This window comes from Brassica napus, chromosome C9, assembly GCF_020379485.1.
Source record: "Brassica napus cultivar Da-Ae chromosome C9, Da-Ae, whole genome shotgun sequence".
Taxonomy (NCBI): domain Eukaryota; kingdom Viridiplantae; phylum Streptophyta; class Magnoliopsida; order Brassicales; family Brassicaceae; genus Brassica; species Brassica napus.
Window position 1 is genome coordinate 60,070,778 of NC_063452.1, and position 16,165 is coordinate 60,086,942.

General features: G+C 44.5%; 5 protein-coding genes across 5 annotated transcripts; 3 read left to right on the forward strand and 2 right to left on the reverse strand.

Annotated features, from left to right (window-relative positions):
* Window positions 1-33: 33 nt before the first annotated feature.
* On the reverse strand, window positions 34-1,224 carry BNAC09G45360D. The gene is made up of 3 exons (XM_013831948.3): window positions 1,046-1,224; window positions 604-835; window positions 34-497 (listed from the first exon to the last, which is right to left on the reverse strand). The coding sequence occupies exons 1-3, from the start codon at window positions 1,219-1,221 to the stop codon at window positions 201-203; spliced, it is 705 nt and encodes a 234-aa protein (XP_013687402.2). The 5' UTR covers window positions 1,222-1,224; the 3' UTR covers window positions 34-200.
* Window positions 1,225-1,359: 135 nt separating this feature from the next.
* On the forward strand, window positions 1,360-2,853 carry LOC106391324 (protein OVEREXPRESSOR OF CATIONIC PEROXIDASE 3). Its single transcript, XM_013831947.3, has 4 exons — window positions 1,360-1,621; window positions 1,729-2,100; window positions 2,186-2,503; window positions 2,599-2,853. Exons 1-4 carry the CDS (start codon window positions 1,379-1,381, stop codon window positions 2,725-2,727), a joined length of 1,062 nt encoding a protein of 353 aa, XP_013687401.1. The 5' UTR covers window positions 1,360-1,378; the 3' UTR covers window positions 2,728-2,853.
* Window positions 2,854-3,133: 280 nt separating this feature from the next.
* LOC106391328 (transcription factor HY5) lies at window positions 3,134-4,593 on the forward strand. Its single transcript, XM_013831949.3, has 4 exons — window positions 3,134-3,420; window positions 3,615-3,789; window positions 3,884-4,040; window positions 4,337-4,593. The coding sequence occupies exons 1-4, from the start codon at window positions 3,324-3,326 to the stop codon at window positions 4,400-4,402; spliced, it is 495 nt and encodes a 164-aa protein (XP_013687403.1). The 5' UTR covers window positions 3,134-3,323; the 3' UTR covers window positions 4,403-4,593.
* Window positions 4,594-5,363: 770 nt separating this feature from the next.
* LOC125592774 lies at window positions 5,364-9,105 on the reverse strand. Its single transcript, XM_048768179.1, has 4 exons — window positions 8,780-9,105; window positions 6,296-8,662; window positions 5,935-6,238; window positions 5,364-5,855 (listed from the first exon to the last, which is right to left on the reverse strand). Exons 1-4 carry the CDS (start codon window positions 9,103-9,105, stop codon window positions 5,364-5,366), a joined length of 3,489 nt encoding a protein of 1,162 aa, XP_048624136.1.
* A 3,900-nt stretch (window positions 9,106-13,005) lies between these two features.
* On the forward strand, window positions 13,006-14,832 carry LOC125592775. The gene has a single exon (XM_048768180.1). The coding sequence runs from the start codon at window positions 13,006-13,008 to the stop codon at window positions 14,830-14,832; it is 1,827 nt and encodes a 608-aa protein (XP_048624137.1).
* The last annotated feature ends 1,333 nt before the right edge of the window (window positions 14,833-16,165 follow it).

Here is a 16,165-nt window from a genome sequence, read left to right on the forward strand (position 1 = left end):
GTGAACGATTGGTATAGCCTTTGAAAAAAGAAGAAAAGAAAATAAAACTAGGATTTGAATTGCGGAAACTGAGTAGAGTACACAAAAGAAACAACTCACAAAACTCAGGATACATGAGTGCTAACAACACGGTAAAGAGTGTGACAGTAACATTCTCCTATCACGGTATTTTGCAGGGAAAGACAAGACAACAAAAAAACTCACTTGAGCTTGGATTTCGAAGAGCTCATGAGAGGTTTAGCAATGGGACGAGCAGGAGCGGCCCTCGTGGCTTTCTTCAAGTTATAATTTATCATAGAGAAAGCGCAGATCACCGCAATCACCATGGTTGGGTACACATAAACGGTTTTACTCGGATCAGTATTCACTGGCTTCTTCAAGATCCCTTCTTTGACAAGACCCCAAACTAGCAGCAATGACCCAAACATGCCCATCCTACCAGGCTTTAGCAAACCGATAAAGGCCCCAGCTACAGAGAAGTAGCTCCCTGCAAGAACCTGGCCAAAAATAATCCTCTTAGTAACGCAAAATAAATTATATAAATAATCCTCTTAGTAACGCAAAACAAATGATATAATGCTTATAGAATGAACCGAACCGAACCTCTAGGCGCTGAAGATCAGGAACTGCAGATGCATCTTTGACATTGGTGAGATTGTAAAGATCTAACACATTTTCCCACTTTGGAAACGTCATGTTGGTGGCGAGACCATGGACAATAGCACCAGGGTATAAGAGACCCTTTATGACCGGAACAGGAAAGATCTCACTAGAAATCAACTGAGACGATGTCACATGGATCGGTGACATACACATTCCAGATCTACATGGTACCCTGTTTTCACATCGTGATTCGAGTCAGATTTAAACCAAGTAATGAATGAATGATCCAAGAGTTCTAAATCTACTGATCAAAAGTTCAATTCTTTCGATTTTACTATTGATTTATATCGATTTAGCTAGCTTAATCTAGAGATCCAGAAGCTAATACATGGCACAAGGAACTAGATCAAATTCGGAAACTTGGGAGAGTGAATCCATTTACCTGAAGAGAGGGATCTGGAGGATGATCAAGAGGAAGTAAACCCATGAGGCTATCGACGAAAAGTTCTTAATCCATCCCTTTGATTGCGCTGGATTCGCCATTATCAATCCCTGAAGGAAGGAAAACAATCTAGAGAGAGATACAGAGTGGAGACCCGTTGAAACCAGACGAAGCATAAAAAACAAACGACTTTATAAACGGCACGCGTTGCTATATCGTAAACAGTAAACAGCATGAAGGTTTTTTTTTTATCTTTGAGGGTGAAGCGACGTCGTTTCGGTTCATATAAACGCTGCTTATTACTTCCTTCTGCTGAAAACAGCAAACAGTTTGATGATAAAAGCTATGGCGGTTGCCTTATCTTCTCCCGGCGTCGCCTTTCGTTCTCCGGCGTTATCTTCTTCGTCAGGTCTATCCGCCGCCACTAGAGTTCTCTTTCCGAATCAGAGCGCTAGCCCTTTTCTTCTATCTCTTCCAACTCATCGTACTTCTCGCTCTGTACTTGTTTTTGGTCGTGGGAAGAACCGAAAGGGATTCGTTTCCTCGTCTTCTTCGTCTCCAAAGAAGAACAAAAAGGTAAGAAAATTACTCAATTCATACTCATTCGCAGTATCTCGTGGAAAGGTGAGAACTTTCGCAGTTACTTTGATTTAAAGTTTCAACCTTTTGATTTTTTTTGGCAGAAAAGTTTTGGTGGAGGTGAGGAGGCGGAAGAGGATGATCCATTTGAGGCACTGTTTAATCTACTTGAAGAAGATTTGAACAATGATAAATCTTCGATAGATGATGAGGAGATAAGCGAGGAAGACTTAGATAGACTAGCAGCAGAGTTAGCTGAAGTATTGGGTGGTGGTGACGATGTTGATGACATCGATTTGTTCGGTTCGGTTACTAGTGATGTTGCTGATGATGAAGAAGAAGATGGTCATGATGATGGTGGTATCGAGGATGATGATGATGACAGCGAAGAAGAAGATGAAAGACGGGTGAAGCTGAAGAATTGGCAGCTTAGAAGACTGGCTTACGCATTGAAAGCTGGGAGACGTAAGACTAGTGTAAGTTCCTTTGCTTACCATAAAGTTCAGTGTTGTTGGAATCATAGTTTAGCATAGTTCCTCTGGCTGTGTTTTGGTTCTGCAGATAAAAAATCTGGCAGCTGAGCTATGTCTTGATAGGTCTTATGTCCTTGAACTGCTACGTGACCCGCCTCCAAAGCTTCTAATGCTAAGTGCTACACTGCCAGATGAGAAACCGCCAGTAGCAGCACCTGAAAACTCATCACCACCTGATCCAATGGAATCATCATCAGCTGAAGATGCTGTAGAGGTTAAACCTGTGGAAAAGGTAAAAGAAGAAGCGGTCCATGTGATGCAACAGAGATGGTCTGCTCAGAAGAGAGTGAAGAAAGCTCACATTGAAACATTAGAAAAAGTTTACAGAAGATCAAAACGGCCCACTGTAAGGACCTTTTCTTTTTCCTTTTACATTGAGATCAATTCTATGTTAGTTGAATGTTTCCATCTCATATAGCTTTATGGATGTGTGGATTATAGAATGCTGTGGTTAGCAGCATTGTTCAAGTGACCAATCTTCCAAGGAGGCGTGTTTTAAAGTGGTTTGAAGATAGAAGAGCAGAGGATGGAGTTCCAGAGAAGCGAGCTCCCTATCAAGCTCCGGTTTAGTTTGATGTTTCATATTCGAAAAAATAATGAGCTCCCGGTTCGGTTTGGTTTTGTTTCCTTCCTTTTTCGAAATTAAATAAATGTATTTGACATCAGTGAATCAACAATTAATTTTATTTTAATATATTTCACAGAAATGTCAAAAAATACTATATATATATATATCAATCGGTTACAACTTGCAATACAATTTGTCATAGTTGCGGGCCACGTGGCAAAACGAAAGAAATACGGCTAAACTCTCTGTCAAAAGGACAGACATATGGGCCCACTCTATTATACGCTTCCCATTAATCACCGTTAGATCCTGGAAAGATCTACGGGTCATATCTTCCCACGTTCCCATCTCATGTGCCTTTGGATCCTCGTATTTCCTCAAGGCTCATGCTCCTCCACGATTCAGTCTTTATATCCGTCCGATTCTACTTCGATCCGACGGCTGTAACCACAGTAATCTATTCCTTCCCGACAAGACTCGCAAGTAGATTTCTTCCCAGTTCTGTAAAGTCCCGCTCTTTTCCATCTCTATCTTCATCACCAGCTTCTGTAAATCCCAATCCATCTTCAAAGGAGATTCAAAGAGTAAGGAAAAAAAAATGCAGGAGCAAACGACTAGCTCTTTACCTGCAAGCTCTCTACCATCAAGCAGCGAGAGATCCTCAAGCTCTGCTCCTCATTTGGAGATCAAAGAAGGTTCAAAAAAATATTATCAATTGATTTTTTACTTCTCCCACGCTTGATCTTATCGATTTTCAGCATCATGCATTTAATATTAAGTCAATCATCATCATTGGTTTTATCAATTGGGTCCAGCAGATCTTTAGAAAGATCCGTAACTTCTGTCTCGTCTTTAAAAGTCTTTCCTTTTTGTTTTTTTTTTTCGTCAGGAATTGAAAGCGATGAAGAGATACGGCGAGTTCCGGAGTTTGGAGGAGAAGCTACCGGAAAGGAAATCTCTGGATCGGCGACCGGTCAGGACCAGACACAAGCAACGGTCGGAGGAGAGGGTCAAAGGAAGAGAGGGAGGACTCCGGCTGAGAAAGAGACCAAGCGGCTTAAGAGGTTTTTTTTTTTTTTTTTACCATTTACCGCTTAGAAGGTAAATAAAAGGTTGCGTGATGGGAATTGTTTGGTAATTTTGTGTGTAAATAAAAAGGTTGTTGAGGAACAGAGTTTCAGCACAGCAAGCAAGAGAGAGGAAGAAAGCTTACTTGGGTGAGTTGGAAAACAGAGTGAAAGACTTGGAGAACAGAAACTCTGAACTTGAAGAGAGACTCTCTACCTTGCAGAACGAGAACCAGATGCTTAGACAGGTATACCTTTTTTTATCTATCATCCGCATCTGCAATGTGTCAACGACTGAACATATTTGTATTTAAGAACCATCAATTTGCAAGCCTTAGAGAAACCATTCATCGAATAGAATACTAAGGAGCTAAGATAAGCTTGAGATTAGTTCACAAATATATGTTTAGATTATTCAATGGTTCTTGGAATAGCTCATTCACAGCTTAGTTCTTGTTATGTCTGTGGTTTTGCTGTTCACGTGGTGGAGAAGATGAGAATGCAAAGTTAGATTCTTTGGTGATATTGTTTTTGGTGCATGCAGATTCTGAAGAACACAACAGGAAACAAGAGGGGAAGCGGTGGTTCTAACGCTGATGCAAGCCTATGATCTCCTTGTTCTTGTATTATTATTTACCTGGATAAACTTTACAAGGAATTGTATTAAATAAATATTTTCTTGGATGTGACTTGTGACAGAATTATCTTCTAGTCTTTAGATTTTCTTTTTTTGTTTGTTTGATAGATTTGCTTAATTCAAAAGTTAATTTTGTTGTATGATATACAAGGTTGCTTGCTCTATCACGTCGGACTTGACTAATTCTGATTTTTTTTTTTTTTTGGATAACTTCTGCCCATATGCCTAATTATGGACATCTCCACGGACTAGTAAGTGAAGATGATGTTGATCAATGGGTTTAGATACGCAGATAGGACAAAGAGGGCTTATGTTTAGACCTCAGTTTGAGGTGTGATCATCCTTGTGTAAGTGTTTTGACACTTTTGCGTTCCTTTTCCAAATCCAGGGAACTCAGACCACTGAAACCGTGAACAATATTTTTTTTTTTTTAACGTCCGATTAATTATACTATTACAACGATGAGAAATATTACATAGACGATTATGCAGTCGACAATTCTGCCATCATATGAGCATGGTACAAAAGTGAACAAGTTTCTTAGAATTATTCTTTTATTTTTTTGTCTGAAAAAAAAAAATTTATAAGCGGATCAATCGGTGGGGCTGCGAACGGTGCAAAAACCCCTAAAAAATTGGTACTTATTTCACACTTCTAAAAACCTATTTTTCAAAAATAACTAAACCCACCGCTAAAAAGCCCACTTTGCTTTCTGACTCTTTCTTTTCTATTCTTTTTTGGGGTCAAATCTGATTCTTTCTTTTTTTTTTATTTTTTAAATTGAAATCATATATATACTAACTTGGTTCCATACAACAAAACAGCCAAGCAACACAACTTGCTTCACAATCACTACAAAAAAAAGGGTTAGAAAGACTCATCCAACTACACATCCACGCCTACAAAGGCGGATACCAAAAAATCAGCAAACTAATTAATTACCACCAGATGCACTTCTGTCATTCGCATAGATATGATCCAACCATCTTGGATGACCAGCAGCTACATAAAACTGAGTGAGACCTAAGTTCCTCACACTCTGAGCAATGAAGGATGCACATCTGATTGTATTCCAAGACCCAATCCTTAGTTCCCACGCTTCAAAAGCCTCCAGCTCTCTCTTGATCTCTCCCACCTCAAACTGCAAAGCAGGCCAGAAGGAAGGTTTTTCAATTGCTTCTATCAGGTCCCCAAATGATGAAACAAACCTAACCTTCTTTTTCTTCAAACTTCTCATACTTTCCAGAACCCATAACCACAATTGCAATTTAGCCTCTGTCAATGATCCCACCTCCACAAATGCACGCCTACTATGCTCCAAGACTTTACCTTTCTCATCTTTTACAATCCATGAAGCTCCCATGCTCTCACCTCGGCTTGCCCAATCCATCGCAAACTCACACTGAACCCAACCAACTGGAACATTCTGTAACGAACACGAAACCGTTACAGAACTCCTCTTCTAGTTCCATTCCACTCTGCACTTGTTGCGCTAAGAACCAAACCTCAGCTTCCTGATTTGCTTTCACAACAATTTCCTCAGCTTCAAAAGTTTTACCTTCGAAAATAAAGGAGTTCCTGTTCTTCCACAAAAACCAAAGAAGCCACGGCCAGCTTCGAACAGAGTCCGCTCCATACCTTCCAACAGGTCTGATTCTCAACAAGTATGAGATGTTCTCATAGATCGACGATACACTAAATCCCCCACGAGGGCACGGGATGTTGGAGAGAGCCCAACATATTCGAGCAAGATGGCAACTAAACAGCACATGGTTCACTGATTCACCCTCAAAGCCACACAACTGACATCTGTCATCACATTTCATACCTCTTTCTATTAAGCATACAACAACGGGCAGAGCTTACGAAAGAGCCTTCCAAATGAAGGTCTTAATCTTAGGAGCCATCTGAACCTTCCAAGTGTTGGCTTTAAGTACATTGATCGAAGGCAGAGCCTCCATAACTCTTCGTAGCTCTTTGGATTTGTCCAGAGCCGCCAACCAGTAACCAGATTTGACCGAGTAAGCTCCAGATTTATTGAATTTCCAAACCCAAAAATCTTCCTTAGAAACCACCGGTTGGTTCTTGATCAGGATCTGAATGTCGGAAGGCACGAAGACCTCCTCAAGAGCTTGAAGGTTCCATCTTCTACTCTGAAAATCAATCAGCTCCCTAGCTCTCAGATTAACATTGAAAGTGCAGTTTTTAATCCATGGAGCACGAAGGCCAAAACCATCCGCTTCATCTTCCAGCCATTTATCAGTCCAAACAAAGATAGAGTTTCCATCACCCACCCTTTTCCGCAGGCCCTTGGCGAGGAGGTCCCTTCCAAAGAGCAGACTTCTCCAAGCAAAGGACGGTCTATCACCCAATTTGGCTTCCAAAAAACCTGTGCGAGGGAAATATATGCTCTTAAGCATCTGAGCCAGCAAGCAATTAGGTTCAGAAAGTACTTTCCACGCCTGCTTTGCCAAGAGAGCTTGATTAAACGCCTCCAAATCTCTGAAACCCATTCCTCCACTCTCCTTTGGCAGACAAAGTTTATCCCAAGAAATCCAATGGATTTTCCTAAGATGCGCATCTGTTCCCCACCAAAAATTCGCCATCACACTTGAAATATTTGCACAAAGCGTTTTCGGAAGCTTGAAAACTGACATCGCAAAGACAGGCAGAGCAGAGGCCGAAGTTTTCAATAAAATTTCTTTCCCCCCTTGTGATAGCTTCCTTAGGTACCACGCATTCAACCTGCCATTAACCCTCCCTCGAAGATAATCCAGCAGTTCAATTTTTGATCCACTGAAGCATTCAGGCAGACCTAAGTACTTGCTAGATCCTCCTTCATTATCAATGCCAAGAATCCCTCGAATCGCAAGCTTAGACATGGAATCCACCTGATCTCCAAAAGAGATTGCCGATTTCTGCAAATTGATAGTTTGTCCAGTTGCTCTTTCATACACCTTCAACACCTCATGAAGAGCCACAGCCTGAGCTTGAGTCGCCTTACACATGAACAAACTATCATTTGCAAACAAGAGATGATTCACTGAGGGCCCTGATTCTGCAAATTTTACGCCTGAGAGGAGAGAAGCACTTTCCGCATAATTCATCAAATGGGTAAGTCCCTCAGTGCAAAGAACAAACAAATTTGGGGATAGCGGATCACCCTGGCGCAAACCCCGTTGAGGCTTGATCAAACCAAAAGGCTGGTCGTTTATAAGCACCACATAGGAAACTGACGAAACACACTCCATGACCAGAGAGATCCATCTCGCATCAAACCCAAGAGCGTCCAACAAACTCCTCAGATAACTCCACTCGACTCTATCATACGCTTTTGACATATCAGTCTTCACCACCATACCGTCGTACATGAGCATCGGATTGACTCTAAGGCCATGTACCACTTCATGCGCAATGCCAATGTTATTAGTGATCAGTCTCTCTGCCACAAAGGCTGATTGATTGACCGAGATAAGCTCAGGAAGAATGGGCTGCAACCGTTTCACCAAAATCTTAGAGATGATTTTATACAAGACCGAGCAGAGACTGATCGGCCGTAAGTCAGTCATCGTCTCCGGATCTTGTACTTTTGGTATGAGGCAGATAAAGGTGAAGTTCCAATCCACTGGCATCCTTCTTCTTTCAAAAAATCTCTTCACTTCAAAGGACACTTTGGGGCCAATTTCTCCCCAATATTGTTGAAAGAAGAGGCCCGACATCCCATCTGGGCCAGGAGCACTTGATGATTTTATGCCAAAAACTGCATCTCTGATCTCTTCATCTGTAACAGCAGCCAATAACCTCTGATTCATCGAATCTGTCACTCTTTGTCTCATACTCTGAAACACAGGTTGGTAGCTAGGGGGGTTGGAAGATTTGAAGAGCTCCTTATAATAATCCAAAGCCACCTGAGCCTTAGATTCTTCTGACCAATGCTCCAACCCACTGCCATCCTTTAATTTGATGAGCTTCCTCTTCTCTCTGTTGGCTTTAACCGTTTCATGGAAGAAATTAGAGTTGCGATCCCCATACTTCAGCCATTTTTCCATACTCTTCTGCTGCCAAAAGAGCTCTTCTTCCTTATAGGCTCTACACAGCTCCTTCTTAATCACTCTGATAGCATGCCAACAGGGGTAATTTCTTGATTGGAACCACTCCAATCGATCTTCCAAAATATGAATCTTGTCTTTGGCATTGAAGTCCTTCTCTTTCTTCCACACACTCAAAGCACCTCTACAATCACGCAATCGTTTTGCCACACAACGATTATCATATCCCCCCTCTGTTCCCCTCCAGGCTTCAATGATTTTTTCCTTAACCCCCGGCTGGAACAATAATTTTTTGTCATACCTGAACTGACCCCTGTTTTTTGACTGTGACGCTTGCATCATTAACAAGACAGGTCTGTGGTCAGACCCACGTTTGGCCAAAAATCTCTGATTAGACCCCGGGAATACTCTCAGCCACTCTCTGTTACCAAAAGCTCTGTCCAAACAACTCTGAATCCACTTTTTCCACCTTTGACCAGCCCAAGTAAACCTGATCCCCGATGACTCCAGCTCTTCCATTCTACATGCAGACAACATATCCCAAAAAGGTTTGAACGATTCTTCTGATCTCATAGGTCCTCCAATCTTTTCATCATTATTGAGGATCTCGTTAAAATCCCCAAGCATGTTGGACCCGAATATGACCCTCAGGTGAGGTACCGATAAGCGTGAGCTAGCATGTGGATTGCGATAAGCCCATCATAACAAAGGGAGCTGAAAGCCGAGCTGACGACTGGACCTGGGAGACATCATAGCATAGGTCACGACAGAAAGTGAGCTAACACCATAAGAGACTCGGTCAAGAGGAGCCTAAAGCGAGCTCCGTAATTGAAGCCAAATATCTAGGAGAATAGTTGAAGGGTTGCCAACGAAACCTAGACTATATAAAGATGGAGAAGATAAAAGACAAGGGGGATCTCTTTTCCATACATCAACTTTTGTACTAGATTAAAAGCATTACGTATTCTTTAGCAGTCATCTCAAGATACATTCCTTTGTATTCATCATCTTTCAACTCATCAATAAAATCATATTCATTCTTCAAGTTTATTTACGGGATTCAGCCCACGATTCTCATTCATCTCTCTTGACCTAACCTAAATCTAAGAAGTGAAACCTTGTCTCTCACAATTGGCGCCGTCTGTGGGGACAAATAATCGAATCCCTTTCTCTAAAGCTTAAAGGATGAATCCATTAGACGGAACGAATCCATCTAACCCCGATCAATCGAACCAGAGCAATAGCTCACCGAATCGCACTGCTCCGGGGGCAAATAACCCGAGAGCCTCCGGAGGGACCAACTCTGGGTCCTCAGCCCTCAATAACCCATCGCATCAATCCGCTCCGAACCAAACGGAAGATCAGCTTTCTGAGATCCGTCGGATGATGCTCCAGTTAGTGGACAAAGCTCAAGAGACCGAGCGAACGGTGCAACAGTTAGCCGAACGGCAGCAACAGTTCGAAGAGATAACCAGATCTCAATCCGCAACGACCCAACCGTCCGTCCACCAGGGAAGAGGAGTCACTTTCCATGAACGGTTAGCTGACCCTTCCTTCCCTAGAGAGCGCCTGAACTTCTCCCCTGATAGCCCAGGTGCAGAAGGGCAGGAACCTGCTTTCCAAACGCCTCGCGCTAGGACAGCTCCTGCGTTTACCCCTCCTATCACCAGCACCATGGGGAGCAATGTAGCTACAACTAGCTCCATGCCTGATCGAAACACCGGTGGGAGCACCCGTTTGCCTCCACCGCCACCTCCTTCCGGGTCTGGAGCAGGAACCAACATACCGTCCGGGGGCAGAACATCAGCTTCGGTGTTTCAAGCTAGGGTTTCAACCCCAAGCACAGACGAATACCAAAGGACGGATGCTGATCCTGCAGCTCTCCGCACTAACCTCGCTCGGAGCCTAAGGACCAATGAGCGACCTATTTCGCCAGCTAGCTGGGAAGACGACCGAGCTCGGTCTCACCAGGAACCTGCTCGCCGAGTATCTGATAATGACCCAAATGTCCTTCCCTTCGAGGGACCTGACGCAATTCGCAGGTACATGGAGCGAACCCACGCAGCTCTCCAGAAATTGGGAGCTCAAGTTCACAAGGTAACGAGCTCAGCTCCCGAAATCGAGAGCTTAATTGAGGAGACTCGTGGAACTCCGTTCACCGATAGAATTGCCAACTCTTACATAAGAGATACTCGAAAAATTAAGATTCCTGAATACGATGGGAACGCAGACCCAAAGGCCTATTTAAGAGCCTTCCGATTAGCTATCGTTAAAGCTCACTTCACAAAGGAAGAGTGTGATGCAGGATATTGCAGAACATTTGCCGAAAACCTGATCGGAACAGCTCTCGAATGGTTCTCCAGCCTCGAGCCGAACTCTATAGACAGTTTCGATCAATTGGCTAACGCCTTTATGAAGCAATATTCAACTCACATCCTGAAACAAGCGTCTGAGGCTGACCTCTGGAAGATCAGACAAGGACTGGGAGACTCACTGCGAGTCTACATCGAAAAGTTCAGAGCAGTAAGAACTAAACTCTCGAATCCCAACGATCAGGTAGCCATTGAGGCTCTTAGGAGAGGTCTCTGGTATAAATCAGGTTTCTTCTCGGAGCTAACGCTAAATCCCCCTCCAACTATCGATGACGCCCTCCATAAGGCCTCTAGATACATTACCTTGGAGGAGGAAATGGCAGCATTAGATAAGCTCCACAGAAAACCCCAGAGTCACCCGAAAGGCGAAGCCTCCGATGGAAAGGGACCTCACAAAAGAGGTAGCTCCCGAAATAATCAGACCCAGGGAGAACATTCTTACGTAGTCGAGGAAGACAAGGAAGAAAAACCTGTCGCCGCGACAGCTAAAGCCCCCTGGTCCAAAGGTTATGACGAGAGCAAACATTGCTCTTACCACGATCGAAAGGGACATTCAACCGAAGAATGTTGGGACCTCCAACGACAACTGGCTGCTAAATTCGCAGCCGGAGAAATAAAAGATGTGGACCTCAAAAAGCCACAACCTTATCAGAAGAGAGGTCCCAGAGATAGCTCTCCAAAACGCGAGAGGTCACCTGAAAAAGAAACAGACTCACCACCCCCAGCTCCCAAAAAGAGAGTCGATATGATCCTTGGAAAGTTTCCACAAGGAAAAAGCCTACAAATCGAGGCCCTCTTGAGTAAACCACCTCCCCAATCGAGCCCTGGCTCAAGGATCGATTACATCCTTGGAGGGTCCGATGTGTGTCAAGACTCCGTTAACTCTATTAAAAGTCACGTACGGAAAGCTGTGTCAAACACTCAGTCCAAACCGACCAAGCCTGAGTCTAACACTAAGATCTCTTTCTGGGAGAGTGAGACATTAGACCTCGATAGACCTCACGACGATGCCCTTGTCATAACATTAAATATAGCAGGGTACGAGGTACCTAAGCTCATGATCGACACCGGAAGCTCCGTCGATCTTATTTTCTACAACGCACTAAAGGGAATGGAAATAGACGACTACGAAATTGTCGACCAGAAATCCAACCTCGTAGGTTTCTCAGGTGAAACAGCCACCTCATTGGGAACAATTAAGCTCCCAATTATAGCTGGCGGAGTCATGAAAATGACCAACTTCATAGTTGTCGACAAACCATCCCCTTTCCACGCAATCCTCGGAAGGCCTTGGATTCATAAGATGAAAGCAGTAGCTTCAACTTATCACCAATGCGTGAAATTTCCAACAACCAACGGAATAGCTACCATACACGGTAGCCAAAAGATTTCAAGGATCTGTTACCTGGGAGGATTCGAGATCATAAAAGAATCCCCCCAATAGCAATTACAGATCCAGGAGAGTCGCGAAATGCAACGAAATATCCGAGGTCCCCCTAAGAACCTCACCGAAAAAGTTAGCATCGACGACTCAAATCCTGAGAAACATGTGAGCATCGGATCCGAGCTACCTCTCGAAACCAAAAAGGAGCTCGTCGAATTCCTAAAACAGAATATCAAAACCTTTGCATGGACCACCAGCGACATGAAAGGCATAGATGCAAATGTCACCACTCATAAGCTCAATGTAGACCCTACTTTTAAACCGATCAAACAGAAACGTCGTAAGCTAGGTCTAGAAAAAGCCCAAGCTGTCAACGACGAGGTCGATCGACTAACAAAGGCCGGGTCCATCCGAGAGGTACAATACCCCGATTGGCTAGCTAACCCAGTGGTAGTAAAAAAGAAGAATGGGAAATGGAGAATCTGTGTAGACTTCACCGATTTAAACAAAGCCTGTCCTAAGGACAGCTTCCCGTTACCTCATATCGATCGTTTGGTCGAAGCAACGGCTGGACACAAGCTCTTGTCCTTTATGGATGCCTTTTCAGGATATAACCAGATTATGATGGATCCTGAGGATCAAGAGAAAACCGCATTCATAACTGAACGAGGAACCTATTGTTACAAGGTCATGCCGTTTGGTTTGAAAAACGCGGGAGCTACCTATCAAAGGTTAGTAAATAAAATGTTCGCTGGACAACTCGGAAAAACCATGGAAGTCTACATCGACGACATGTTAGTCAAATCCTCAAAGGGGGAGGACCACATCTCCCATCTAAGAGAATGTTTCGAAATCCTCAACAAATACGACATGAAGCTAAACCCAGCTAAGTGTACCTTCGGAGTACCTTCCGGCGAATTCCTAGGTTACCTCGTAACCGAAAGAGGCATCGAAGCCAACCCGAAACAAATAGCGACATTCCTGGAAATGCCATCACCTAAAACGACCAGAGAGGTACAAAGATTGACCGGACGGATCGCAGCACTAAATCGATTCATCTCCAGGTCCACCGATAAATGCCTTCCATTCTATAAACTTCTGAAAAATAATAAGAAGTTCTTATGGGATGAAAAGTGCGAAGAAGCCTTCAAACAGCTGAAGGCTTACCTCTCGGAACCTCCGATACTATCCAAACCTGTAGTAGGAGAACCACTGTACCTGTACCTCGCCGTGTCGGCAGCTGCAGTCAGCGGAGTGCTAGTACGAGAGGAACAAAACGAACAGAGACCTGTCTATTATACTAGCAAAAGCTTAATAGACGCCGAGACGAGATATCCCACCATGGAAAAACTAGCCCTAGCAGTCGTGACAGCTGCCAGGAAGCTGCGACCTTATTTCCAATCGCACTCGATCATCGTAATGACCTCACAACCATTACGGACGATTCTGCATAGCCCTAGCCAATCCGGACGATTAGCAAAATGGGCTATAGAGCTCAGCGAGTACGACATCGAGTACAGACCCCGAGCAGCAGCAAAAGCTCAGGTCCTCGCCGATTTCGTTATTGAGCTAGCATCCGAACATCTAGACCAGGAAACAGAGGTTCCGAAATGGAGCCTATACGTGGACGGAGCCTCGTCAAGGCAAGGCTCCGGTGTCGGTTTAAGACTAACCTCCTCAGCCGGAGAAACCATCGAACAATCCTATAGACTTGGATTTAACGCTTCCAACAACGAGGCCGAGTACGAAGCACTAATCGCTGGATTAAAGCTCGCCCTGAGCCTCGGAATTCGGGAGCTAAACGCCTACAGCGACTCGCAGCTGGTAGCTAGCCAGTTTCACGGGGAATACGAAACAAGGGACGAAAGAATGGGGGCATACCTCGAGGTCGTCCTAAACCTCACAAAGCAGTTTGACAAGTTCGAGCTAACGAGGATCCCACGAGGGGAGAACTCCTCAGCAGACGCGCTCGCCGCATTAGCTTCCACATCCGACCCTCTCGTAAAACGAATTATACCCGTGGAAGGAATCGAGAAGCCAAGTATCGACATAGCTACCAAGGCTGAGATGGATAGCAAACCAAAGGAAAAAATAGAGGATAACAGCCTCCCGACGGTAGCTACCCAAGTTTTCACGACATTCTGGTTCCCGAAAACTAGAACACGCAGCTTTAGAAAGCACACCTCCAGGAAAGCAACCCAGAACCCGGAAAACAACGACAAAAGTGAAGGTACTCACCGAAGTTCAGACTCCCTAGAGCCTAACTCTACGAGTACCTCCGGGGGCACCATCCAGACCTCGGAGCCACTTGTCTATAAAGTCCAAACAAGAAGCCGCACCGCTCTTAAAAACGCATCTAGGAACGCTACACAAACCACAGGGGATAACGAGGAAATTGGAGATATTCCTCAGAACCCAGAACCTACTCCAACGAATATCTCCGGGGGCACCACGGCACCAGGTCCCGAACAGGAATCTCCCTCCTCTCTTCACAACAAAGTTGTAGGGAGAGAAGACTGGAGAATACCGATCATGGATTACATCCTAGAGGGAAAAATTCCACCCAACAAGTGGGAGGCTCGAAAACTCAAAGCTTAGCAGCAAGATACTGTATAATCGAGTCAGCCCTCCACAAACGAAGTGTCTCCGGACCTTACCTAAAATGCGTTCACGGCCTAGTAGCTATGAAACTCATGAAGGAAATGCACGACGGTTCCTGTGGAAACCATTCCGGAGGCAGAGCCTTAGCCATCCGAATAAAAAGACAAGGCTACTTCTGGCCTACCATTATCGCAGATTGTGAGGTCTACTCCTCATCGTGCGACAAATGCCAAAGGCATGCACCGATCATACACCAACCAGCGGAAAAGCTGTCTAACATATCAGCTCCCTACCCATTCATGAGGTGGTCTATGGACATTATAGGTCCATTAGTACCTTCAGGGAAAGGAAAGAAGTTACTAAACCTCCTGGTCCTAACCGACTACTTCACGAAATGGATTGAAGCTGAAGCTTTCCAACAAATAAACAGATTCGAGGTCGAAGGATTTGTTTGGAAAAACATCGTATGCAGGCATGGCGTCCCATACGAAATCGTAACCGACAATGGAGGACAGTTCATATCCCACGACTTCAAAAGTTTCTGCGATAAATGGAACATCCGCCTCACCTTCTCATCACCTCGGCGACCTCAAGGGAACGGACAGGCGGAGGCTGCCAACAAATCAGTTTTAGCAAACCTCAAGAAACGCCTAGGAGCCCAAAAGGAGCTTTGGTCGGAAAAACTACCCGAAGTACTATGGGCCTGCCGAACCACCCCACGAAAAGCTACAGAGGAAACTCCCTTCTCCTTAGCTTACGGGATGGAAGCTGTCGTCCCAGCAGAAACCACCGCAGGTAGCCTCAGACGGGAGCTCTGCACCTCAAATCCCGCAGCTAATAACCAGCTCCTGATGGATAGCCTCGACCTGATCGAGGAAAGACGAGACCAAGCCTTGCTTCGCATTCAAAATTATCAGCAAGCAATGGCACGACACTACAATTCCAAAGTAAGGCCCCGACAGTTCGCCGTAGGGGACCTAGTGCTTAGGAAAGTGTTCGAAGGAACAAAGGAACCGGGAGCTGGAAAGTTAGGAACCAACTGGGAAGGACCCTACCGAATTATCCACATAGTACGACCCGGAGTTTACAAACTCCAGAAGGTACGAACCGGGGTACCTGAAATCCGATCGTGGAATGCCACGAACCTCAAAAGATACTATCATTAGGTACCTAAAACCCCTGAACTACGTTTGGCTTGATCCCTTGACTGGGTACGTAGGCAACTCCGTCATGAGTGCAGCCCCAACCTCTTCTCACCAACCTCCTCACCTAAGCCAAAGGGGCAGGTGTTACCAAGAACACTTAGCCTAAAAATAGTTACTGTGTAAAT

What these genes read in the sequence shown, in the direction of transcription:
- LOC106391328 (XM_013831949.3), top strand. Translation starts at nt 3,324, where the DNA reads ATGCAGGAGCAAACGACTAGCTCTTTACCTGCAAGCTCTCTACCATCA. An exon ending in TCATTTGGAGATCAAAGAAG is followed by an intron (nt 3,421 to 3,614) that starts GTTCAAAAAAAT and finishes TTTTTTCGTCAG; the next exon opens with GAATTGAAAGCGATGAAGAG. An exon ending in AGAACCAGATGCTTAGACAG is followed by an intron (nt 4,041 to 4,336) that starts GTATACCTTTTT and finishes TGGTGCATGCAG; the next exon opens with ATTCTGAAGAACACAACAGG.
- LOC106391324 (XM_013831947.3), top strand. Translation starts at nt 1,379, where the DNA reads ATGATAAAAGCTATGGCGGTTGCCTTATCTTCTCCCGGCGTCGCCTTT. An exon ending in CTCCAAAGAAGAACAAAAAG is followed by an intron (nt 1,622 to 1,728) that starts GTAAGAAAATTA and finishes TTTTTTTGGCAG; the next exon opens with AAAAGTTTTGGTGGAGGTGA. An exon ending in GAAGATCAAAACGGCCCACT is followed by an intron (nt 2,504 to 2,598) that starts GTAAGGACCTTT and finishes TGTGGATTATAG; the next exon opens with AATGCTGTGGTTAGCAGCAT.
- LOC125592775 (XM_048768180.1), top strand. Translation starts at nt 13,006, where the DNA reads ATGGAAGTCTACATCGACGACATGTTAGTCAAATCCTCAAAGGGGGAG.
- BNAC09G45360D (XM_013831948.3), bottom strand. Translation starts at nt 1,221, where the DNA reads ATGCTTCGTCTGGTTTCAACGGGTCTCCACTCTGTATCTCTCTCTAGA. An exon ending in CTCCAGATCCCTCTCTTCAG is followed by an intron (nt 836 to 1,045) that starts GTAAATGGATTC and finishes ATGTGAAAACAG; the next exon opens with GGTACCATGTAGATCTGGAA. An exon ending in CTGATCTTCAGCGCCTAGAG is followed by an intron (nt 498 to 603) that starts GTTCGGTTCGGT and finishes ATTTTTGGCCAG; the next exon opens with GTTCTTGCAGGGAGCTACTT.
- LOC125592774 (XM_048768179.1), bottom strand. Translation starts at nt 9,105, where the DNA reads ATGCTTGGGGATTTTAACGAGATCCTCAATAATGATGAAAAGATTGGA. An exon ending in AAAAACAGGGGTCAGTTCAG is followed by an intron (nt 8,663 to 8,779) that starts GTATGACAAAAA and finishes GCGTGATTGTAG; the next exon opens with AGGTGCTTTGAGTGTGTGGA. An exon ending in TTCATTTGGAAGGCTCTTTC is followed by an intron (nt 6,239 to 6,295) that starts GTAAGCTCTGCC and finishes ATGTGATGACAG; the next exon opens with ATGTCAGTTGTGTGGCTTTG.